Source organism: Salmo trutta, chromosome 20, assembly GCF_901001165.1.
Source record: "Salmo trutta chromosome 20, fSalTru1.1, whole genome shotgun sequence".
Lineage (NCBI taxonomy): Eukaryota > Metazoa > Chordata > Actinopteri > Salmoniformes > Salmonidae > Salmo > Salmo trutta.
The window spans coordinates 51,319,111-51,343,180 of record NC_042976.1 but is presented as its reverse complement, the minus strand read 5'-3'; the positions used below and the strand labels follow the sequence as shown (position 1 = coordinate 51,343,180).

The 24,070-nt window shown below is 40.1% G+C and overlaps 2 protein-coding genes across 4 annotated transcripts in view; one reads left to right on the top strand and one right to left on the bottom strand.

Annotated features, from left to right (window-relative positions):
* Nucleotides 1-12,694, top strand: part of itgbl1 (integrin, beta-like 1) — a 150,388-nt gene extending 137,694 nt beyond the window's left edge. Inside the window, exon 11 of the mRNA XM_029703650.1 lies at nucleotides 12,173-12,694. Coding sequence (XP_029559510.1) covers nucleotides 12,173-12,261 — 89 coding nt within the window. The 3' untranslated portion in view covers nucleotides 12,262-12,694. The remainder of the gene's footprint in view (nucleotides 1-12,172) is intronic.
* Nucleotides 12,695-17,180: 4,486 nt separating this feature from the next.
* fgf14 (fibroblast growth factor 14) overlaps nucleotides 17,181-24,070 on the bottom strand; it is a 297,252-nt gene continuing 290,362 nt past the window's right edge. For all 3 annotated transcript variants that reach the window (XM_029703647.1, XM_029703649.1, XM_029703648.1), the window contains exons 4-5: nucleotides 19,587-19,785; nucleotides 17,181-17,413 (exon numbers count right to left, since the gene is read on the bottom strand). In XM_029703647.1, the coding sequence (XP_029559507.1) occupies nucleotides 17,238-17,413; nucleotides 19,587-19,785 (375 nt within the window). In that variant the 3' untranslated portion in view covers nucleotides 17,181-17,237. The remainder of the gene's footprint in view (nucleotides 17,414-19,586; nucleotides 19,786-24,070) is intronic.

Sequence of the window (24,070 nt, the reverse complement as noted above, 5' to 3'; positions counted from 1 at the left end):
ATCTTAGGCTTGTGTGCGGCTGCTCGGCTATGGAAACCCCATTCATGAAGCTCCCGACGAACAGTTATTGTGCTGACATTGCTTCCAGAGTCAGTTTGGAACTCAGTCGTGAGTGTCACAACCAAGGACAGACGATTTTTACGCGCTACACACTTCAGCACTCGGCGGTCCCATTCTGCAAGCTTTTGTGGCCTACCACTTCACAGCTGAGCCGTTGTTGCTGAACTTCACAATAACAGCACTTATAGTTGACCGGAACAGCTCTAGCAGGGCAGGAATTTGTCAAACTGACTTTTGGGAAAGGTGGCATCCTATGACTGTGCCACATTGAAAGTCTCTGAGCTCTTCAGTAAAGCCATTCTACTGCCAATGTTTGTCTATGGAGATTGCATGGCTGTGTGCTCAATTTTATACACCTGTCAGCAACGGGTGTGGCTGAAATAGCCAAATCCACTGATTTGAAGGAGTGTCCACATACATTTGTATATACAGTATAGTGTATGTGCTGTGTGGGCAATATCCTGGGGACGATGTTACACCAAAAAACACCAACCTTGATGAAAGCCCCCAACTTAAAGAAATTGAAAGTGGCTTTCTTCTGGAACCAAGATACAGGTTCCTCAGTACACAAATATGCACACAACAAAAACGAGCCATACCGTGTGGTGCTGGGCCCAGTCAGGTCTTTGACACTTTCACCCACTCCCCCGCTGAAAGATCAGCCACAAACTGTTGGCACCATTGTAACAGGTTTTAATCAAGCCCTGGTCTCCAGCATGGGAACAGAAGAGGAATACCTAGTGCGGTAGTCTCTGGTTGGACTACTCCAAATCAGCTTGGTTCTGACACACACATAAACACAAGCTTTGCAGGTCCATTAACCCATTTAAATATCTATCACACCCTACAGTAACCTGTGGATCATGAGAAACTTCATTAGCAGCAGAACCTTAATAACACTTTATGTAGTATCCTGTAATACTTAGTTTGAAGTGAGACACTTTTGGCCATTCATAACACACCCATGAAGACTATATCGCATGACGCAATACTTAATTTAAAGTCAGACCCTTTGGTCATTCAAAACACATACATAAAGGCTTAATGATATAAACACAAATGCATTAGCACCAGTGGCGATTTTAGCATGTAAATCTTGTGGGGCAAAAAATAAATAATGTGGGATGCATGCCAGCAAAGCCACTACACAACACAATACAACACTAAACAATACATTAATTGCACTGTAACAGGGACTAACGGTGCCCACAAACTGTTAGGGCTTACATAAAGCTGTCCCAAAAGCAGAGTCTCAACAGCAGTCCCAATACCTTACCACTGCTACACCTGGCTATCAGCAGAGCCTCGTCTGGCAACGAAACAGTTCATTCAGCCTCATTTACTGGCTTTAAAACATAGCTCATATGTCTGACTTGCTTAAACAAATGTGGTTTCTACTGACAATTGAGATGTATGGCATGTGGCATAAAGGGACGATGAGCGGATAAGAGACAATCCGTAATTTCGATTAAGACATTAATGAGCAAGCTAGGTCAGAGGTAGTCAATATAGCTATTTGTACAGCACTTTTTAAATGTACAGCCACAAAATTCAGAACATGGGCCGTTCTTACAGTGTTCTCGCTGTATACCAAATCAGAACGGTAGGATAAATAAAGGGGGCATATAAGCAGACAATGAAAGCTCTTACAATATTCGATGATTACATTTCTCAAAAACAGGTTATAGGCTACATGTGCACCACCAAGTCAGAATAGTAGGTGGAATTAAGAGGTGAAAATAGACCAAATTATTAGGGTGAGGCACATGGGCTACTAACAGCTTACTACACAACGTACACTTAGTATTACTTTCTTAGCCTCAGTATACATATCTCCCTGGCATATTACATCATTTATGGACTCACCTTGTTGTGCTGTGTTCACTTCAACAGAAAGGTGGCACACCGGTCCTTCGTGGGCAAATTTTGTCATCAAACTTTGTCATCAAAGTCTGACATTCTCTGAATTTATGGTGCTTTCAAGACAACTTGGAACACACAAAAAAAAGTTTGAATCATCATGACATCAGTGATCTCCCGAGTTGGACAAAAGTAAAAAAAATCATTTTTCCAGTTGTAGCTCGTTTTTCCAGAATTCCCAGTTGTCTTGAACTCACTAAAGTCAGATTTTGCAGTTTCGAGTTAACAGTTGTTTTGAGAGCAGCACAAATCATGCTTCATTGACAGCATGGCTAAGGATGAATGTTTATAATTTTAAACTGGGAAAAGAGACCCTTAATCTTAGACTTGGGACTACACAGCCACTCCACTGAATAGCAGGCTTTGCAACGCTTGCAGTTAGCCACTGATTCCTTCCAAACCACTCATTGTTGAATTTGCGATTTCCAACTTGTTGTTTAATGTTTATATCCAATGGCTGATGAGCACCGATAGGTTTTATTTATACTTTGTCTTCATTATTTCTCTTCATATGACAAGGAGTAAAAAGGATTTGCCAGTAGATTGTCGACTTTATTCATGATGATGACCACTAGCTAAGATTTTGAAAGTATGATGTTGACATGTCCAATCAAAGCTACTATAGATATGTGATTTGACGTAATTTTATCTGTGTTCAATGGCCTTGAGTCTTCTTAGCTGGGCACTTCTAATGTAACTCTATGGCAGCACCCAGGGACTTGAATTTTCTAGCTCTACCCTTAGGTGTCGTAGTGTCCCCATGAGTGACAGCGCACTGAGCCAATCACGGCGTAACGCTCCGTATTTTCTGCTGGCTTGCCCCATCACCACAGAAAGCACTGAGCTAGGCTGAAAAACCTTTTGGAGCTGCTTTACTCAAGAAAACAAAAAAGAGATCATGTTTGTATGCATCTTTATTAAATCAACGATATATGTCTTTTTTGCATTGTTTGCAAACTGATATGTGACACGTATTAATGCCAAAATAACAAGCAAAACAGGAAAGCCAAACCTGCCCTGAACGACGGCTAAAACAAATAAACATTAACCTCTAGAGGATAAAATCCCGTTAACGGGACTGGTTGGACAACAACCAGTGAGATAGCACGGCGCGAAATTCAAAAAAAAAAAATCTCAATTTAAATTAAAGTATTATACGGCATTTTAAAGATACTCTACTCGTTAATCCAATCACATTGTCCGATTTCAAAAAGGCTTTACGGTGAAAGCAAAACATTAGATTATTTTAGCATAGCACCTTAGCAAAAAAATAAAAAAAACAATTTTCCAAGCACGGATAGCCATCACAAAACCAGATATACAGCTAACATTAAGCACTAACCTTTGACAATCTTCATCAGATGACACTCCTAGGACATCATGTTAGACAATACATGCATTTTTTGTTCGATCAAGTTTATATTTATATCCAAAAACCCAATTTTTACAATGGCGGGTGACGTTCAGAAAAGGTTTTCTCCCCATAACTTCCGGTGAATAGGCACATTTAATTTACAGAAGAACTCATAAACGTTGACAAAATGTATAACAATTATTTAAAGAATTAGAGATAATCTACTCCTTTATGCAACCACTTTGTCAGATTTCAAAATAACTTTACGGAAAAAGCACATTGTTCAATATTCTGAGTACAGAACTTAGCCTTCAATGCTAAGCTATACAGTTAGCCTACAACCACGACGTCGACAAATCTCAAAAAATATGTTAGAAATATTTACTTACCTTTGCTGATCTTTGGCGGAATGCACTCGGATGGGCACCCACTTCTTTGATCCCACAACACAGTTGGCATCAGTTGCTGGGACTGCTTGTCTCTTTCCAGTGATCCTGCCGACCAAGAATGGGTCTGAGGAGCTATTTGGTGTCGCAGCTAGCTTAGCTGCTAGCTAGCTGCACATCAAGCTAGCAAGGTTTTCTTGAACACAGCCCGCAAAGCGGTTAGCCATTGTGGCTGGGACCGCGGATTGTCCCAGGTTTGTAGCTGTCTAGATCCCAGCTGATTGTTGTTTTCAATCTTCGCCGCGAACTGCCCTGTCTGGAACTGCGAGGAGTAACAGCATAACCTATGTTGCTAGCTACCATGACAAAGACCAAAGCCGTTGAGGACAATGGTGTCTCTCTATCACACATGAAGGATCTTTTAACCAAATAAAAAGAGACCTACAAGCAGTTGTTACAACAACAAGAAAATAGCTTCAAGTGTTTTGTCCAAATACTCGTTGATTCTACTAATAAAAGAATGGACGACCTGACCAAAGAGGTCCAGGACCTGAAGAACAGTTTGCAGTTCTCCCAGGGTCAACTCGATGAGTTGAAACACGAGAACGGCAAGATGACAGCAATCTGTAAGTCATTGAGAGAGGACATAAATTCTGTGTGTGAATCCATGATAACAATGGGACAATCAAGGCGGAGGGACAATCAAGGCGGACAACATGGTTGTGGACGCTATTGCAGGATCTCCACATGAGACCTGGACGGAGTCTGAGGACAAAGTGAGGGAAATGATTTCTGAGAAATTGAAGATGGACCACAAGAAGAGTGAGGTGGAGCGCACCCACAGGACTGGAAAACCCACCATCGGCCCAGGTGATAGGCCCAGGCCAATAGTGGGCTTCAAGGACAAGGTAGCTGTTCTGGAAAGAGCCAAGAACTTGAGAGGAATGTATATCTTCCTCAATAAGGACTATCCTGAAGCTGTGTGCCAGAAGAGGAAAGAACTGATTCCAGCCATGAAAGCTGCCAGAGCGCGTGGGGACATTGCTTACATCCGCTATGACAAGCTCATTGTCCACCCTCCCTCCCAGAAGCCTTGAAGGGATGAGAGAGCCAAGCCTATGGGTTTGTAGCTTCAACCCCACAGAACACACACACACACACCAATTGATTAATCGACTGCTGCATGTATATTTTGTTCTCTTGCTTTATGTGCTCTTTTCAGTATTATGTCTATATCTGATAAGCTACCCAGGAAAGGGCTGAAAATAGCCCATATTAATATATGTAGCCTTAGACATAAGGTTCATGAAATCAGTAACATGCTAACATCAGATGACATTCATATATTAGCCATTTCTGAGACTCACTTAGATAATTATTTTGATGATACAGCAGTAGCAATACAAGGATATAACATCTATAGAAGACACAGACATGCTTATGGGGGAGGTTGAACTACCGTTAAAACATTTGGGGTCACTTGGAAATGTCCTTGTTTTTTAAAGAAAATTACGTTTTTGTCCATTAAAATAACATCAAATGGATCAGATATACAGTGTAGACATTGTTAATGTTGTAAATGACTATTGTAGCTGGAAATGGCAGATTTTTTAATGGAATATCTACATAGGCGTACAGAGGCCCATTACCAGCAACCATCACTCCTGTGTTCCAATGGCACGTTGTGTTAGCTAATCCAAGTTGATCATTTTAAAAGGCTAATTGATCATTAGAAAACCCTTTTGCAATTATGTTAGCACAGCTGAAAACTGTTGTACTGATAAAAGAAGCAATAAAACTGGCCTTCTTTAGACTAGTTGAGTATCTGGAGCATCAGCATTTGTGGGTTCGATTACAGGTTCAAAATGACCAGAAACAAAGACCTTTCTTCTGAAATTCATCTGTCTATTCTTGTTCTGAGAAATGAAGGCTATTCCATGTGAGAAATTGTCAAGAAACTGAAGATCTCGTACAACGCTGTGTACTACTCCCTTCACAGAACAGCGCAAACTGGCTCTAACCAGAATAGAAAGAGGAGTGGGAGGCCCCGGTGCACAACTGAGCAAGAGGACAAGTACATTAGAATGTCTAGTTTGAGAATCAGATGCCTCACAAATCCTCAAATGGCAGCTTCGTTAAATAGTACCTGCAAAACACCAGTCTCAACGTCAACAGTGAAGAGGCGACTCCGGGATGCTGGCCTTCTAGGCAGAGTTGCAAAGAATAAGCCATATCTCAGACTGGCCAATAAAAACAAAAGATGAAGATGGTCAAAATAACCCAGACACTGGACAGAGGAAGATTGGAAAAAAGTGTTATGGACAGACAAATCTAAGTTTGAGGTGTTTGGATCACAAAGAACATTCGCGAGACGCAGAAAAAATGAAAAGATGCTGGAGGAGTGCTTGACGCCATCTGTCAAGCATGGTGGAGGCAATGTGATGGTCTGGGGTTGCTTTGGTGGTGGTAAAGTGGGAGATTTGTACAGGGTAAAATAGATCTTGAAGAAGGAAGGCTATCACTCCATTTTGCAACGCCATGCCATACCCTGTGGACGGCACTTAATTGGAGCCAATTTCTTCCTTCAACAGGACAATGACCCAAAGCACAGCTCCAAACTATGCAATAACTATTTAGGGAAGAAGCAGTCAGGTGGTATTCTGTCTCTAATGGAGTGGCCAGCACCGTCACCGGATTTCAACCCTATTGAGCTGTTGTGTTAGCAGCTTGACCGTATGGTACGTAAGAAGTGCCCATCAAGCCAATCCACCTTGTGGGAGGTGCTTCAGGAAGCATGGGGTGAAATCTCTTCAAATTACCTCAACAAATTGACAACTAGAACTCCAAAGGTCTACAAGGCTGTAATTGCTGCAAATGGAGGATTCTTTGACGAAAGCAAAGTTTGAAGGACACCATTATTATTTCAAATAAAAATCATTATTTATAACCTTGTCAATGTCTTGACTATATTTCCTATTCATTTTTTAACTAATTTCATGTATGTTTTCATGGAAAACAAGGAAATGTCTAAGTGACCCCAAACATTTGAACGATAGTGTATATTCAGAGTCATATCCCTGTAATGCTTAGAGAAGATCATATGTCAAGTGTTATTGAAGTGTTATGGTTGCAGGTTCACTTGGCACATCTAAAGCCTTTTCTTTTGAGGTGTTGCAATAGACCACCAAGTGCTAACAGTCAGTATCTAAATAATATGTGTGAAATGCTTGATAGTGTATGTGATGTAAACAGAGTGGTCTACTTTCTTGGGGACCTGAATATTGACTGGTTTTCATCAAGCTGTCCGCTCAAGAGGAAGCTTCTTACTGTAACCAGTGCCTGTAATCTGGTTCAGGTTATTAATCAACCTACCAGGGTGTTTACAAGCACTACAGGAACAAGGTCATCCACATTTATCGATCACATTTTTACTAATACTGTAGAACTTTGTTCTAAAGCTGTATCCGTGGATGCAGTGATCACAATATAGTGGCTATATCCATGAAAGGTAAAGTTCCAACAGCTGGGCCTAAAATAGTGTATAAGAGATCATACAAAAGATTTTGCTGTGACTCTTATGTGGATGATGTTAAAAATATTTGTTGGTCTGATGTGATTAATGAGGAGCATCCAGATGCTGCACTTGATGAATTTATGAAATTGCTTCTTCCAATTATTGATAGACATGCACATGTTAAGAAACTGAATGTTAGAACTGTTAAGGCTCCATGGATTGATGAGGAATTGAAAAACTGTATGGTTGAAAGAGATGGGGCAAAAAGAGTAATAAGTCTGGCTGCACATCTGACTGGCTTACTTACTGCAAATTGAGAAATGATGTGACTAAACTCCACAAAAAGAAGAAGAAACTGTATTATGAAGCCAAGATCAATGATATAAAGAATGATGGGAAAACACTGGAGTACTGTAAATGAAATTATGGGCAGAAAGACATATTCTTTCATTGAATCAGATGGCTTACTCATTCGAAACCATTTGATGTTGCCTATTATGATTATAATTATTTCATTGGCAAAGTGGGCAAACTTAGGCAGGAAGTGCCAACAACGAACAGTGAGTAATTGCATTCATGCATAAAAAAACATATAATGAAAGAAAAGCATTGCACGTTTTAATTTTGTAAAGTTAGTGTGGGAGAGATGGAAAAATAATGACAAACCTCCTGGCATGGACACCTTAGATGGAAAGCTACTGAGGATGGTAGCTGACTCTATAGCCACTCCTATCTGTCATATTTTTAATCTGAGCCTAGAGGAAAGTCTTTGTCCTCAGGCCTGGAGGGAAGACAAGGTCATTCCGCTACCCAAGAGTGGCAAAGCGGCCTTTACTGGTTCTAACAGCAGACCTATAAGCTTGCTGCCAGCTCTTAGCAAACTGTTGAAAAAGACTGTGTTTGACCAAATACAATGCTATTTCTCGGTAAACAAATTAACAACAGACTTTCAGCATGCTTATAGAGAAGGGCACTCAGCATGTACTGCACAGACACAAATGACTAATGATTGGTTGAAAGAAATTGATAATAAGAAGATTATGGGAGCTGTACTGTTAGATTTCAGTGCAGCCTTTGATATTATTGACCATAACCTGTTGTTGAAAAAACGTACGTGTTATGGCTTTTCAATCTCTGCCATGTCGTGGATTCAGAGCTATCTATCTAATAGAACTCAAAGGCTTTTCTTTAATGGAAACTTCTCCAATGTCAAACATGTAAAGTATGGTGTACCTCAGGGCAGCTCTCTAGGCCCTCTACTCTTTTCTATTTTTACCAATGACCTGCCACTGCCATTAAACAAAGCATGTGTGTCCACGTATACTTAACAAAGAGTTGCAGTCTGTTTTGGAATGGGTGGCCAGTAATAAACTTGTCCTGAACATCTCTAAAACTAAGGGCATTGTATTTGGTACAAATCATTCCTTTTAAGTTCTAGACCTCAGCTGAATCTGGTAATGAATGTTGAATGCTGTTGAACAAGATGAGGAGACTACATTTCTTGGCGTTTCTTTAGATTGTAAACTGTCATGGTCAAACATATAGATTCAATGGTTGTAAAGATGGGGAGAGGTCTGTCCATAATAAAGAGATGTTCTGTTTTTTGACACCACACTCCAAAAAACAAGTTCTGCAGGCTCTAGTTTTGTCTAATCTTGATTATTGTCCAGTCGTGTGGTCCGGTGCTGCAAGGAAAGACCTAGTTAAGCTGCAGCTGGCCCAGAACAGAGTGGCACGTTTTGCTCTTAATTGTAATCAGAGGGCTGATATAAATACTATGCATACCAGCCTCTCTTGGCTAAGAGTTGAGGAGAGACTGACTGCACCACTTCTTCTTTTTAGAAGAAACATCAATGTGTTGAAAATCCCAAATTGTTTGCATAGTGAACTTACGCACAGTTCTGCCACACACACTTATCCCACTAGACGTGCCACCAGAGGTTTTTTTACAGTCCCCAAATCCAGAACAAATTCAAGAAAGCATACAGTATTATAGAGAGCCCTAATTGCTTGGAACTTGCTTCCATTTCATATTGCTCAAATAAACAGCAAAACTGGTTTCCAGATAAAGCATCACCTCGCGGAAAAATTTGAAAATAATATTCCCCGACATAATAGTAGAAAAGTGTCAATAACCTGGATTTATTCATGATATCTGAGACATAATTGTCTAAACATTATCAATAATGCATATTTGTTCATATTTAAGTGACATTTGCATTAAATTTGGTTTTAAAACCATGTTCAAAGGCCAAACAAATGCCCACAATGTGAATCACTGTATATGGTATACATATTGGCTTATAGCAAGAACAATTCTGGGTGCCGCAGTAAAAATATTGTAGGGAATACTCAGTAGGGTCTATAGAATGTATATATGGTGTCATTTCATGGGGCTCTGAATAATACGTGTTGCTGGCCTTTTATTCAAACCACTCCATTGACGGTCACAATATGAAACACTGCATATGGAATGCATAATCATCACGTGCTAACCAAACAACATTGCAGGGAATGCTCACTGAATTAAAGGTCAACTACACTCCAAATGTACATTTCTAAGATTTTTCCAAGACCACAAAAGTCATCCCCTGATGTGGATTAAGCATTGTTGTAAACACAGAAAATCATTTGTTTTTGTTTTTATATTAAAAAGTGTGAAGAAAATGGTAAAACCAGAAAAAAATTGGGAAATACGAAACATGAAAAAACAAAAATGAGAAAACGGAATTTGGGGAAAAAAACAGAAGTAAGCAAAAATAATAACGTATTTTAAAAAGGCCCTATCAAAGTTTTGAGGAAGGTTGAGATCAGGTCCAATATTGACTATGATCCCAAGAGGGAAAAGAGGTTGGGACATCCTATAATTTTTTAGAGTAATATAATATAATATATACAATTTAGCAGACAGTTTTATCCAAAGCGAACTTACAGTCATGTGTGAATACATTTTTACATATGGGTGATCCCAGGATTCAAACCCACTATCCTGGCATTGCAATGCTCTACCAAGATGCATGACAGGGTTATAAATGCTTTGTGAAGCCTAAACTTAATGTTATTTATAAGGCCTTTATTAAGAGGTGCTTATGCCACCTATATTTGTCTTAGTGGGTTATGTCACATTTGACATTGGTGGTTATGTCACAGTTTTGCCACATTTATGAACCCTTTATAGAGCATGACTTACATTTATAGATGATGTGTAACACATTTATGTTGTGTTTATGAAGGCTTTATGAATCCTTTATAAGCTGCACTTCATTTAAAGTGGGAGCGAGTTGGTCTCACATTAATATTTCCTCAGGGCAGCAAGCAATTGGACAGCTGTTTAGAAGTACTTCTCTTATTGGATTCATGACTCCTGTGTCAGTCATAGTGTCCCTCAAAGCAATGGTGTAACCACAGAATTCACACAAACATTCATTAAAAATGAGTGAGAAAAAATGTGAGTGGACAAAGGGAATTCATAAATATGTTGGTTAAATGTTGCTGTTTAGCATATTAATGATTAGGGCATATGTCACAATTACCATATACATGAGGATGATTGAAATCGTGTTTGTTTCATGTTTCACTGGGAAAAGTGACTTCTCAAAAAGTGGGGAAGGGGGGGTTATGCAAATCAAAACAAACAATAGTAATTATTTGATTACTCCCCCTTCCCAAGGTGGCAGTACAATGCACTCAATATTTTATAATTAGAACCACGCAAACATCTGTCTGAAAGTTTGTGGATGAGTTAATCCACCTGTGGGAATTTTATGGATTGTTCAAAGCAGGAGATTCTCATTATGCATACAATTCATGAGTGATGTGGAAAATTCAATCTATTAGGAATGCCTGCTGGTTCATTTCATGCACCAAGGATGATAGTGCTGGCACCCTTTGAGCCTAGAGAGAAACGAGGGTGCAAACCTGTGAAACAAATTACAACCTTCAGTCAACATTAGAAACATCTAATTGTCTTTGTCGGATTTGTGTTCCGAAAATAGCTTAAATGTTTGGTTGTTGTGTTTTTGAATAGTCATTCCAGTAAATCACTTCAAGGGAATATAGCACAGTTTACATTGCATGTGTAATCATGTAGGTCTTTAATTGTATTGTAGTGACCTTAGGACAACACCTAAGGACCTTGCAAAAATGACAGACCTCTTGGTGGTTAAGGCGTTGGACTGACAGTCGCAGGGACTTGGGTTCAAACAAGGGTTTGAGTTTTGGTCAGAGCTATCCCCCAAACATGTCACAATATATTTTCTAGACAGAACATCCAGAACCATGTATACCTGTAGTTTGAAGATGTGGGAATTCCCTTTGTGTGAATGTTTATGATACAATGTAAAATACAGCACAACACAAATATTTTGGTTTTTCCATCTATCCCTGCTTTAATGCCCAACTCGGAGGCATGACACACAACACTACTCCACTTCTGAGAGTCTAGATGAGGGGATTTGTCCTGCCCTGATCTGCCCTGCCCGCAGCCCAGTGAAATCGCTCACTGCATGACCAGACTTGCTCAAAATATCACTAATTTCCCCTGTGTTCTCTTGTCGACACAGCGAAACTCCCTAAGCTATAGGCCTCAATATTAAGGCCAAAAATATAGTGATTTCCTATGACCATTTCACTGTGTTGATGATCTGTCAGGCGCTCTCAATATTTTATACCACACACACATTGTCTTTTTACTTCAATACTTTTGTCTTTGACTCAGATTGAGCCTTATGTAATAGCGTCATATAATAAATTCACACCAGGAATGTAATCCCACTCTAGAGCATACCCATAGCAACCTAAGAGACCTCAGCCTAGCTCGAGCCCCCATCGTGGAACTCTGTCAGGGGGTTCAGGAACCTAGTTAAGAAAGCTCAGGCAGGCATGATGGGTCAGGTGGCTCTGTCGCTTTACAGTTTCTCCTCTTACCTATTATTGCAGGGAACGGGATGTGCAACTGCGGCAACTGTGACTGCTGGGATGGCTGGACGGGGAACGCCTGTGAGATCTGGGTGGGAACTGAATACTAACACCACAGAACATTTCAGTAGCTATACAAAGAGACTGTGCTGTCAGAAAAGGTGTGCAACACCAAAGGGAGGAGAGGAATGGAGAGAGCGATGGAGAGGAGCATAAAAAAGAAGTCAACCAAACTGGGATGTAATTCTTCATTCAGATTTCTGCATATCACTTGTATAACAGCATTCATTGTACTGGTTACAAATAATCTTTATTAAAACGATGTTCTTTTTTGTATGCAAGAAAAAACTTTTGTAGCAAAAATATGTTTTTTCTCTTTAGAAGACCTTACCATGTAACCCTTTATATGTTTCCAATACAACTATATGTATGACAATTGTTTCTGTAAGAATGCTTACATATTCCAGAAAGCTACACATAATAAGATGCAGGTACATAAACAGAATCCAAACATTGAAAACAAAAGGATAAATGTTTTATTATTAATATGAATACTCTCTCTCTGTGTGTGTGTGTGTGTGTGTGTGTGTGTGTGTGTGTGTGTGTGTGTGTGTGTGTGTGTGTGTGTGTGTGTGTGTGTGTGTGTGTGTGTGTGTGTGTGTGTGTGTGTGTGTGTGTGTGTGTGTGTGTGTGTGTGTGTGTGTGTGTGTGTGTGTGTGTGTGTGTGTGTGTGTGTGAGATGATGATGATGATGATGATGATAATGTGTATGTGTTGATGATCATTTCCATTTGGGGGATTCTCACCAGTGGTGTGTTTTTTGAGTTAAAATTGCTTCCTGACAAATTGCCTCAAAGAACACCCTGCACTCAAGTCAAGAGTATCGTTTGAGCGTTTTATTTATTTTTTAATAATGAAACATTGAATGTGCCGCGTGACACAACATTTTTGCATGGAAAACAATGAAAATACCATAATCATACGTGGGTATAAATCTGTTATAACATGACATACATATCTCCAAGTGGCACACTTGCAATTGTATATATTTAAATATAAATCGTTTTAATAGTGCCTATTATCGCTGAAAACTATCACAACCATCATAATCTTCTACAACCGGTCAATCAATGCATGGCAATTCCCCCTTACTCGTGAACTCCATGTCATGAAAATGTTCAAATGTCGTGGCCGAAAAAAGAACAAAAAACACACATAGCTCTATAGTGCCATGCTGGGTATTCCTGTAACTTCAGAAGGTGGTTTCGGGGGATGTGAGTTTCTTTGACTCGAGAGCCCAACCTCTACCTGAAAACATGATTGATAGGAAGTAGTAAAGAAAAAATGTAATGTAAATAATTCTACTTTGGCCTTTTCATGCTTTTTAGTACTAGCCAACCTTTCGTTTTATTTGTCCCATCAAAATGACAGGTGCAATAATATACTGCACACTATATTGCATTAATGTTACTGACATTACAGTCACACCTTTATATAAATATTTTATTCAATATGTTGTATATATGTATACAACAAACAAACTGTACAGTGCAGACAAACTCGTAGCATATATGTATGTAAAATTAGAAGTACATACCAACAGTTCTTGATACACATAGCCTACTACATGCAGCCCATCAATGCCATCCTCTCCCCATGCAAAAGATGAGAAAAAGGACAAAAGCAAAACTAAAACCTCTCCAACTACTTTTTGACAAATTAGTTGACAGAGGGAGAAAACTGAAAATAAACTGTTCGGGAAGGATCAGGAAAACAACATCACGCACGACCCATATACAGTAGGAACAAAACAAACAAAGAAACAAAAAAACAAGATGGCGGCTAGAGAGATAAACAGACGCACATTTACACAGTCATTTACAAAAATAAAGTTCAGCTTTCAAAGAACCAGTCAACTGGTCTGCAGGGGCTTGGGTAGCCCAGCATGTAGAGTTCATTATGATGTAGGGAAATTACTGGATCTGCATCCCAAATTGCACCATATTCCCTATTTAGTGCACTTCTTTCGACCAGGGCCCATAGTGCACTATGGAAGGAATAGGGTGCCATTTGGGATGCAACCTGGGTGTAATGTGGAGGGGACACAAGCCCTAAAGAAAAAAAGTATTATTTCAACTCCTTTGTGTATATTACGGCATTGTTATAATAGCATCAATGTAGCTTTGTACAGACAAGTGTTTTTAAGTCTAACTAGTAAATGTGCTTCAACATCCTCTAGAAAATAGGGGCTTAAAATCCCAATAAACTGGAAAATTATATCAGCAAATAAATCTCTTAATATATTTCCAATTTTTAGCAGCATACAGTAGCTTCAGTCTACTTATCAACATTGTACATCTTAGCTATCAATAGAATCCAGTAAATCAAGTCAGAATTAAATCAGCTGATTCAGATAATGGTTGATACATTGCTAACAGTCATGATCAGATCAGGACTCCGAACAGAAAGTGCAGTGAAGTAGCTCCAGTGGAAGTAGGAGTGTGCCTAACAACATGCTAATTCGAGTCCCAAACAATTTCCAAACAACTCCTCACTAGCATAGGTCTGAACAGTACCTTTCCCTTATCCCATTGTCCAGGGATCATCAACTAGATTCAGCCGCGGGGGCCGGAACATAATGACAAATAAATAGTACATTTTAAATAGACTGAAAGAAGTCTAAACAGATATAATTCAAACCTTGCTTACATTTATTTGTATGCGATCACGTGTCTATCTTTTATGCGGGTGAATACTTAGGAACAGATTTCCCAAATTAAAATCACTCGGAGCTGATTTCCTGGTGTTTTTACAGTCTTTTATGTCCAACAACAACTTTGCCTTTTTTTTTGCTCAGAAAACTTGGGGAGGGGCCAAATAAAACCACAATTTGGCCTGCGGGCCGCCAGTTGGGGAACTCTGCCGTAGTCCTATGTGGAAAAACATGCATGTAAATGGTTCTAGGTATCCCAAAACCTTGATTCATATGAACACAAGATCCAAAATGACATCAATCAAGACCTTTCAAAGGTTCAGCAAGAAGGCCAGCAGAGAATCAATTTGTCAATGGGATTATTTTTGTGAAAATGAACCATATGGTAAATCACAGTGGGAAAAAAGCTAAACCGGAGAAAGGAAAATCGAATCAGAATGCAGTCGGCTGTTGTTGCCGTTGTACCACACAGCAACAACTGTGGTATCGTTCTGGCTCCTTGGATACTTTGGTCATTTTATGAATCAATCTCTGTCAGCTGTAAAGGTTGTTGAGTGAATATTCTGCTAGGTCTTTATTGGATGTGTTTGGTGGGTGAGACACCTTAGGCCCAGTCGTGACTGGATATATGTATTTGCATGCTGGGGATCAAGGTCTAAACAGGCACGTAATAGGCCAAGATGAGCGATACTGGACTCTTCATGCTGAGCTAAGAGAAAATCCTCTCGTAATATCTCAGAATATGTAGTATAATCTTTTTTTTTTACAGTGAAAATGTTATAATATAAGCCATCTCTTGCATTGCTTCTGCAAGAAAAATAGAACACAATACTAAACTTGCCCATGCTTTAGTTTGCTGAACAAAATGGGGATGCAGCCGAACCTCGAGTAAATGTGAATGTAAAATGGCTGCCGCCGTTGGGCTTGAACCATTTAGTCTAAGCCACTAGCCTAGCCCGTTGTTCAGAGAAGTCAGCGAGTAAGGGACTGTGGCCTACAAGGCCTATAGATATTCCTAGAGCCCTTGCTCAGAAATAAGAATTTAAGAAAAATAGATTTCAGGTTCCTATTTACCAACCGGATGAGGCAGAGCTCACCGCTGGTGGGATGCGGATTGTGATATGTATACACCTATACACCACTTGTTAAAGCGTTCTCCAACACACACGCACATCTGTGTCTGTATGTGTGTGTGGGCTCCTCGCATTGATTGCAGTGGGGGTAATTAGCACTTCATCAGCTATGATTGTGTGAGCTATCCTCCAGTCTTTCTTTATTGAGCTCTAAAAAAGCAACACGCAGCCTGAGACTCTGACTCTCCCCTCGACGTAGATGCTGTATGTGTGTGTGTGTGTGTGTGTGTGTGTGTGTGTGTGTGTGTGTGTGTGTGTGTGTGTGTGTGTGTGTGTGTGTGTGTGTGTGTGTGTGTGTGTGTGTGTGTGTGTGTGTGTGTGTGTGTGTGCGTATCTGTAGTGCTTCCCAAACACCAGACTTCCTAAATGAGTCCCTGGAACCAAGCCACCGGTGGCATCTTATTTCTTGTGTGTGTATGTGTTGTGTATGGGAAGAAGAGTGTATTTCAGTGTGTGTTGAGTATACATCGGCATGAATGCGTGTATTACAAAACCACACACTGCCCCTGCAAAATGTATTTTTTCTAAGTTACTCAACAAAGAGAAAAATGTGAAAATAGAAAGAGAAAGAGACGGGAACATACTTGTAAAAAGTAGAAGATAGCAGTCCATTTTCTTTTTTACTATATGTGTAAAGCATCTACCCCAGAACATAGCTGGTGCACTGTGGTATAGAAAATAGATCTTAATCGCACACACTGTTGCAACAGGGCATATATGTAGAGGGGGTGGTCTTGGGTTACCGTCAGCAAGCAAGGTATCACATGTGGCCGTGAAACACACATCATTTTTACGGATTCCATTGTCACTCTTCCTTCTGTTTTGGGTGGTGGGGGCGGGGGCGACCACCCTTCTGCATCAATCCCCCACTGATGAGTTAAAGAGAAAGAAAGAAAGAAAGAAAGAAAGAAAGAAAGAAAGAAAGAAAGAAAGAAAGAAAGAAAGAAAGGAGAAGAAAGGAAGGAACCGAGAGATTGCCTGGATCTAATCCACAGAAGAAAGAGGGTGCCGGTTTCGAGTCTGATAGGGAAAATCCCTGACTCCATCATGTACGTCCCTCCCTCCCCGCCACACACACACACACACACACACACACACACACACACACACACACACACACACACACACACACACACACACACACACACACACACACACACACACACACACACACACACACACACACACACACACACACACACACACACACACACACACACACACACCAGGTGAATTGTGGCTATGTGGGGGGCTTAGCAGCAGTAGCAGTAGTAGTAGTAGTAGTAGTAGGCTTGCTGACTGGTTTGCCTCCGTTCATCACTGGGGGCTCGGTTGTGCTTTTACTGGGAAGGACGGCTGTTTTGGGCGCTTTGGTCTCTCCTACATCATGCAACGATGGCTCTCTGTACATAGCAACTGTGAGGGAGAGAGATAATAAAGAGAAGGGAGGAGATAAGGAGGCAAGGAAGGGTGAGAGGGAAAAAGAGGGAGGGGATAGAGAGAGAGATAGAGAGGGTAAGAAAAAGGGAGATAAAAGAAGAAAGGGAGAGAATGGAGGAGAGGGGGAAGATTTTGTAAAACCCAGGGCAAAATAAGTCTTATTTCTCCTCTTTTCAATTCAATAACTTGTAAAACTAACCACATGGCTCCTTTTTCACTAATGACTGCTAGCATGAATGATTTAATCCGTTTTATGTCTTGTTGATGCAGAGGCTTCTATTTGTTTTTGGAAATCATTCCAGACCACACCAAAAGGGGCAAAAAGGGGGTGAAAAAGACCAAAAAAGTGTCTAACACATTATTTAGCCTGTGGCTGCTGCCATAGTTAAGTAAAGGTAAAATTTCAAAAATGTATATATCTTCCTCTCCTTTCTACAGACCCCAATCTGAATGTGGCCAAAAGCCTTTATGCAAAATGAGCAGTGGGAACCTCCCAAATGATCCTGCACTTTACGCTCCCTGCACTGCAGCTGTGTCACTGTCACGACAGTGCAGTACAGGCTCCTGGAGGCTTCCATGTTTAAATAATGGACACAAATCAGCCAGGGAGGGGAGGAGAGTGTAGACGCACCATAAAGCATCAACATTTCATGGCCGCAAAGATAGGGCTTGTCCCTTCCGCTCTGTGCTATATGCCAACCTGTGAATTATGGATGGGAATGATAAATATAAATGATACGTCAAGGGGAAGATAACCATCCTTCAGTGTAGCGGTGGGTGGTTACTCAGGGTGGGATTAACAGGAAAGGGGGCATGATCAGATAGACTTGTTCCCTCTAAAGACACTACCGTGACAGGGTCTAGGTGTGGGATGGTCATTCCGAGGGGTGTGGAGGATGAAATGTGGTATTGTGAACCTGCAGGCATGTAATGGCTTACATGTTTATGACTTGTGTAGGATTCTGGTGATATATACATAAACCCTGCCTTATAGGTAGCCCATACATTTAATACGTTTGACACCTCTGACATGAGGTATAAACTTGGTACCAACAATAAGTAGTAGGGTTGCAAAGGGAGGGTATATTACTGGAAACTTTTGAAGTTTACCAGTAAACTACCAGAATTTTTGTAACTTTGGCCTTTTTGGGTACTTCGGATTATCACAGGTGTCTGTAATTATCTCTGGCCCTCTGTGTGACCTTATCACATGTAAAATACACTGAGTGTGCGAAGCATTATGGACATGACATGCCATATAGGCATAGACTGACCAGGTGAATCCAGGTGAAAGATATGATCCCTTATTAATGTCCCTTGTTAAATCCATTTCAATCAGTGTAGATGAAGGGGAGGAGACAGGTTAAATACGTTTTTTTTTTATAGTTTTGAGACAACTGAGACACGGATTGTGTATGTGTGCCATTTAGAGGGTGAATGGGCAAAACAAAAGATCGTAGTGCCTTTGAACGGGCCAGGCGCACCGGTTTGTGTCAAGAACTGCAACACTGCTGGGTTTTTCACGCTCAACAGTTTCCAGCGTATATCAAGAATGGTCCTCCACTAGAAGGATATCTAGCCAACCTGACACAACACAACAGTTTATATGAAAAAAATCAAATAAGATGATTTTAAAACAAGAAATAGAATGACAAAGCTGTAAAACATTATCTTAAATAAATATCCATCAACTTAGTGAATACCATTGGTGTTAAATATGAGGGTTTCAGCATGAAATATCCTTTATATGTAATAATACTATATATGAATGCATTTTAAAACATTCAAATATACATTACCAAAGTGACCATAGATGACCTGTTAGTTACCAACATTACAGAAGTTTAACTTTGGTAAATTACTAGCTTTGCAACCCTAGTCAGTCAGAAAATTGTTAATTTTCTGTTGATCTCAGCCAGGAAGAAATGCTCATATACAGTAGAAGGTACAAAATTATGTTTTGCAAAGGTTATCCTTGAAAGAAGTCTAGCAGATATAAATGCCCTACTTTTCAGTTCAATATATTGCCTGTCATCACAAAACAACAAAAACTATATTTGCTGCTCTCTTGCTTGTACTGCTCTAATGCCCATGAAACAGTTATTTTCTAATGAAAACAAATCAAACTCAGAATGTGGTGTTGGCATACCTTCTAATGGCTTGGGCAGGAAGTGAGCAGCTGGTTTTGTTTTCTTCACTCGATTCCCCTTCATGGCTTGGCCGTCTTTGTTGAGCCCCAGGAACCAAGCTCTCCCTGACTCCTGTTGCCTGTACAGCATCGACGAGTAGATCACATAATAGTTCTCAAACACAGACTCTTTGAACTTGCATTCTGCCGTAAAGAGTTCCTGCAAAGACAGAAGACAGGTTAAGTATCATGTCTATGTGGCAGAGTCATGGCTAAGTGGTAATGGTCCCCGCTCTCAATACATGTATAACTCCCCATCGGTGACCGGGTTCAATCCCATAGTTTACCCTGCAAACCAAAATTTGTTCTGTGAAAGTTGCCAGAACAGTCGTTACGTTGTTCTCATAACACAAAAACTGTCCCGTTGTGTTTATCATTATACAAAGTTTGTCTTGCAAGAACGTTCCCAGAACACATTTAGTCTGTTCCTTACCTGGAAACCTAATGAGAATGTTTGGGGAATGTTCTGCGGTGGTTGTTACAGCTTTGCACAACATTTTAGTGAATGTTTGGAGAACATTCCAAGAATATTTCATTTAAAACATTTTCTGAAAAGAAAAATATTTTCATCTAAAACATTATTTGAATGCCTTTGGGATGTTGTCCTAATGTTAGATAAAACCCTAACTAGAACTTATTGGGAATCTTAGCTAATTTTATGGGATTTTTCCCAGTTTGCTGGGTACCCTTCCAACGTTCTCTCCTCTCCACACCTGTATCCCCCCTTGTAATTTATAATTTGTACAATAAAACTTTAAAAAGTCAAGTTCTTAAAAACATGATGTATCTTGTTCTTATAAGAAATATAATTTATGTTCCATTTGGGTCTCGAAGCATAGGTAAAGGTAACACCCTATTCCCACATTTACATTTACATTTTAGTCATTTAGCAGACGCTCTTATCCAGAGCGACTTACAGTAGTGAATGCATACATTTCATGCATTTTTTTATTAATTATTTATATGACTCTTCTTGGGGAGATAATAAGGGCCTGAAGCAGCAGCAGTTACCCATATAGTTCACTACACTTATGTGGTTCACTATCACATATGGTTCTGGGAAAAGAAGTGTACTATGTATTAAGATATAATTTGAGACACAAAGCCTTTGTGCAAAAAACAATGAAGCATATGAACATCATTCATGTTTGAACATGTAGCCATATCCAGAGGTCACAAAGACACATTTTATGCAGCTCCACTACACAATACGTTTAAAAAAAAGCCACGTTCGACAGGATTACCAACACAGACTGACGAGCTCAAATATTCAGAAGCCCTGAATGTGGCAGACCAATCCAAACTCCTCTCTCGGCATGTCCAGCCCTCTTATTATCTCAGCCAAGACAGTAAGTAAGAAGGTTGCTCACTTTTTCTGTGGTTTAACCAGCAAGGCTCGTAATTTAACAATTGTATTTGTATTTACAGATGGCATACAAGGTTGTTATTAAGGCACATGAAAGTTCACATGTTCCAGAAGGCATTTCTGCCAAAAACCGCATTTTGATAAAAAAAAAACATATTTTTTACATTCAAACGGCTCTCCTATGAAGTCGTGACTTTCGACATACGACTAGTTTACTGAATCGGGTCACAATTGTTTAGGAGCCCGTAAAACGGCAGCCATTTCCTCCAGTGCCATTCTACATTCTACATTCTATGCCTAGATGCCTCAATTTGTTACACTAGCTAGATTATATCTGTGTGTATGTTGTGCTAGCAAACACCCAAGAAAGAGTCATGAAAATACACTCATTATATCTCTAATACTTTGTGCAAACAACCTTTTAGCTAATCCAAAGACCTCACCATCCTTCACACACCCCTTTTTGTCAATGACAAATGAACACCACATCTCACTCCGCTTTACCCCCATTCATCTCATTAAACTGAAGAGAACAGGAGAGTAATAAAGAGCTTTCCACATTATCTGCCCCACATTGGGGTTTTCATTGGGTTGTATTAATAAACGCCTGGTCATGCTCCAAGGATTTCTGGTTGGAGGCCTGTTTGAATAATTCCAAAATGTATCCTTCCTTCCTCCCCCAATTCCTTAGAGTTTATTTATCGCTGACATGATTGCATAGGTCAATGTAAGAGACCCCACTACTAGCTTACACCTATCCAGTCAGAGCAGCAATTTATTTGAACGGGTCTGAGCCACAAAAAGAGACCCTCAAATCCCAATTTCTCTCTCACGTTTAATCTTCTTCCCTGCTATTTCCCCTTGCTAGGCATTTATGAGAGGGACTTGATGTAGTTAATAAATATTAGGTAGTCTTTCCACCGTTTAGGTGTTTGCTCATAACTCTCACAGCTTCACCCTGGGGATAATTTATGGGGTGAGTGTGTAGTTCCGACAACGCACCCCATCACCGAGTAATAGCAGGTTATTAGCACTGTGTTAAATTGCTCTTGTCAGGGCTTAACAACCAGTTGGGGACGATGACGACGACAAAGTGACACTTTAGGGGACTTATTAATGACTGGCTCAATCAGATGAAATTGCATTAGGTAAGGCAGGCACAGGGTGGCAGCTATATTTGGAGAGCTTCCAGTCTCCTTAATTGAACACTCAGAGGGATCCCATTGACTGCATACAGACCCGAGGAACTTAACCGGCTCAGTTGGTTAGCGAGAGCTGCTAGTAGCGCTAATGCTGTATATCCCTTGTGTCATGATTGTAACACTGAGGAATCGACTCATAGGCTGTGTTTACACTGCCATCCTACACTGTAAAAACATATTTAGCCTTTTAGTTGTTTCAGCTAATTTCCCAAAGTCAATTCAACTGAAAAATAGTCAGTTCAACTGAAAAATAGTAAATTCAACTGAAAATGTTGAGATAACATGATTTAGTCAACTAGTCAGAAAATGTTGAGAAGTTGACTCAATGAGTAATGTTGCCCAGTGAATTATACAATACTCGTTGACTAAACTATAATGAAATCTCTGAATGTCTCACGAGTGAATGCTAGAAGCTACCAGTATGTGGGCTTTAATTTTGAAACAAACATCTAAGTTTCTCGAGTTCTCTGTGGTTCGATTCGGCGGTCATCTAAGCATTAATGTCAGCATTGGGTGAGTACATCACCATTACCACACTTTGAATCGGCATTAGAAACAGTTCCAATCAATATATGATTTTAATAGCACTAGCTATCTAGCTGACTGTGTCTTTTGAATTGCTAAGGCTAGCCAACTACCTACTGAGCACAAACTGCTTTTGTAATACAGTAAATAGCCTAAAGTTAAGGCTATGTTACAAACTAATGTAACATTCAACCTTAAAATTAGTAACACATTTTTAGGTAACTGTAACTATAAATGTATTCTTATGTAATCATATAAAGTGTGCATGTTCAAGATAACATGCAAAGGTCGTCACACCTATGCTGTAATAATCTGTTCAGAATCTCGAACGGCATTGAAAACTTAACGAAGGCCCGCAGGCACGAACGAGGCTAGTTAAAACATGGGTCGGGACCGGACAGTAATCTCGCAGCCAGTAGCTTTTGAATGCATTTTGCCGTTTGATTTCCTGTGTTCCTTCGTGGTCTGGCATTGAAAGCTAGTGCTGCCGCACTGCAGTCAGCACAGCATTGTGTGCCACACATCGGAGTTTCTGCAGCCCAAACTGCAGTGTGTGTGTCTTGCCAATCATATGTACGCAAATGGGATCACACAGTGGGTGCATGCAATAATAGAGAGTGAAGCGCTTTTTCTCTGGATGGTCTTTCCTCCGGTATTTATGCTAGTTAGACAACCTGAAAATGCATCACCCAAGCAAGAGACTTCAGCTCCATCTTAACTCCTCCTCCACATTTACTGGATTGGTTGAACAGTGCAGAAGAGAACCCCCCTAGACAGTTATTTTCTTCTCGTCAAGACCAGTATATAGGAGATCTACATTCAGGCGTTTCTTTTAAGGCTGCTCTAAAGTAGCACATAGATGCAATGCTCATTTCCTGTCACTTTTCCTTTACATTTTTGGGTGGTAATTGTGGTAACGGCAGGTCATGTGCAAAAAAAACACTTTACGATGCCTGACAAATGCTAATATCAGTACCATGAATTGAATGGGATTTGTGCCACAAATGCTAAAACATTAGTATTTGGAAACAGTGCCAAGGAAATAAAACCAAAGCATGGATTGCTTTCATACCTTGTCCATAGACTGCTTGCCAATGTGTCATTTTGTAATTTGGGTGAACTATCCCTTCAAGAGATTATGATCTAAGCAATCGGAGCTCGGAGGCATGTTTAATATGAAAAAAAATACAATACTCTCTGAACTACATGAGGCAAAATTCCATCCTCATTTGGCGACCCGCATCCTCAGATTCATGGCGTGTCAGCAGTCTCCTTCCAAAGGACCGCTTATCATGTGCAAGATGCCTGTCTCTTCCCATCTCCAGGGGTATCGGGGGAAAGCACAGTCTTTA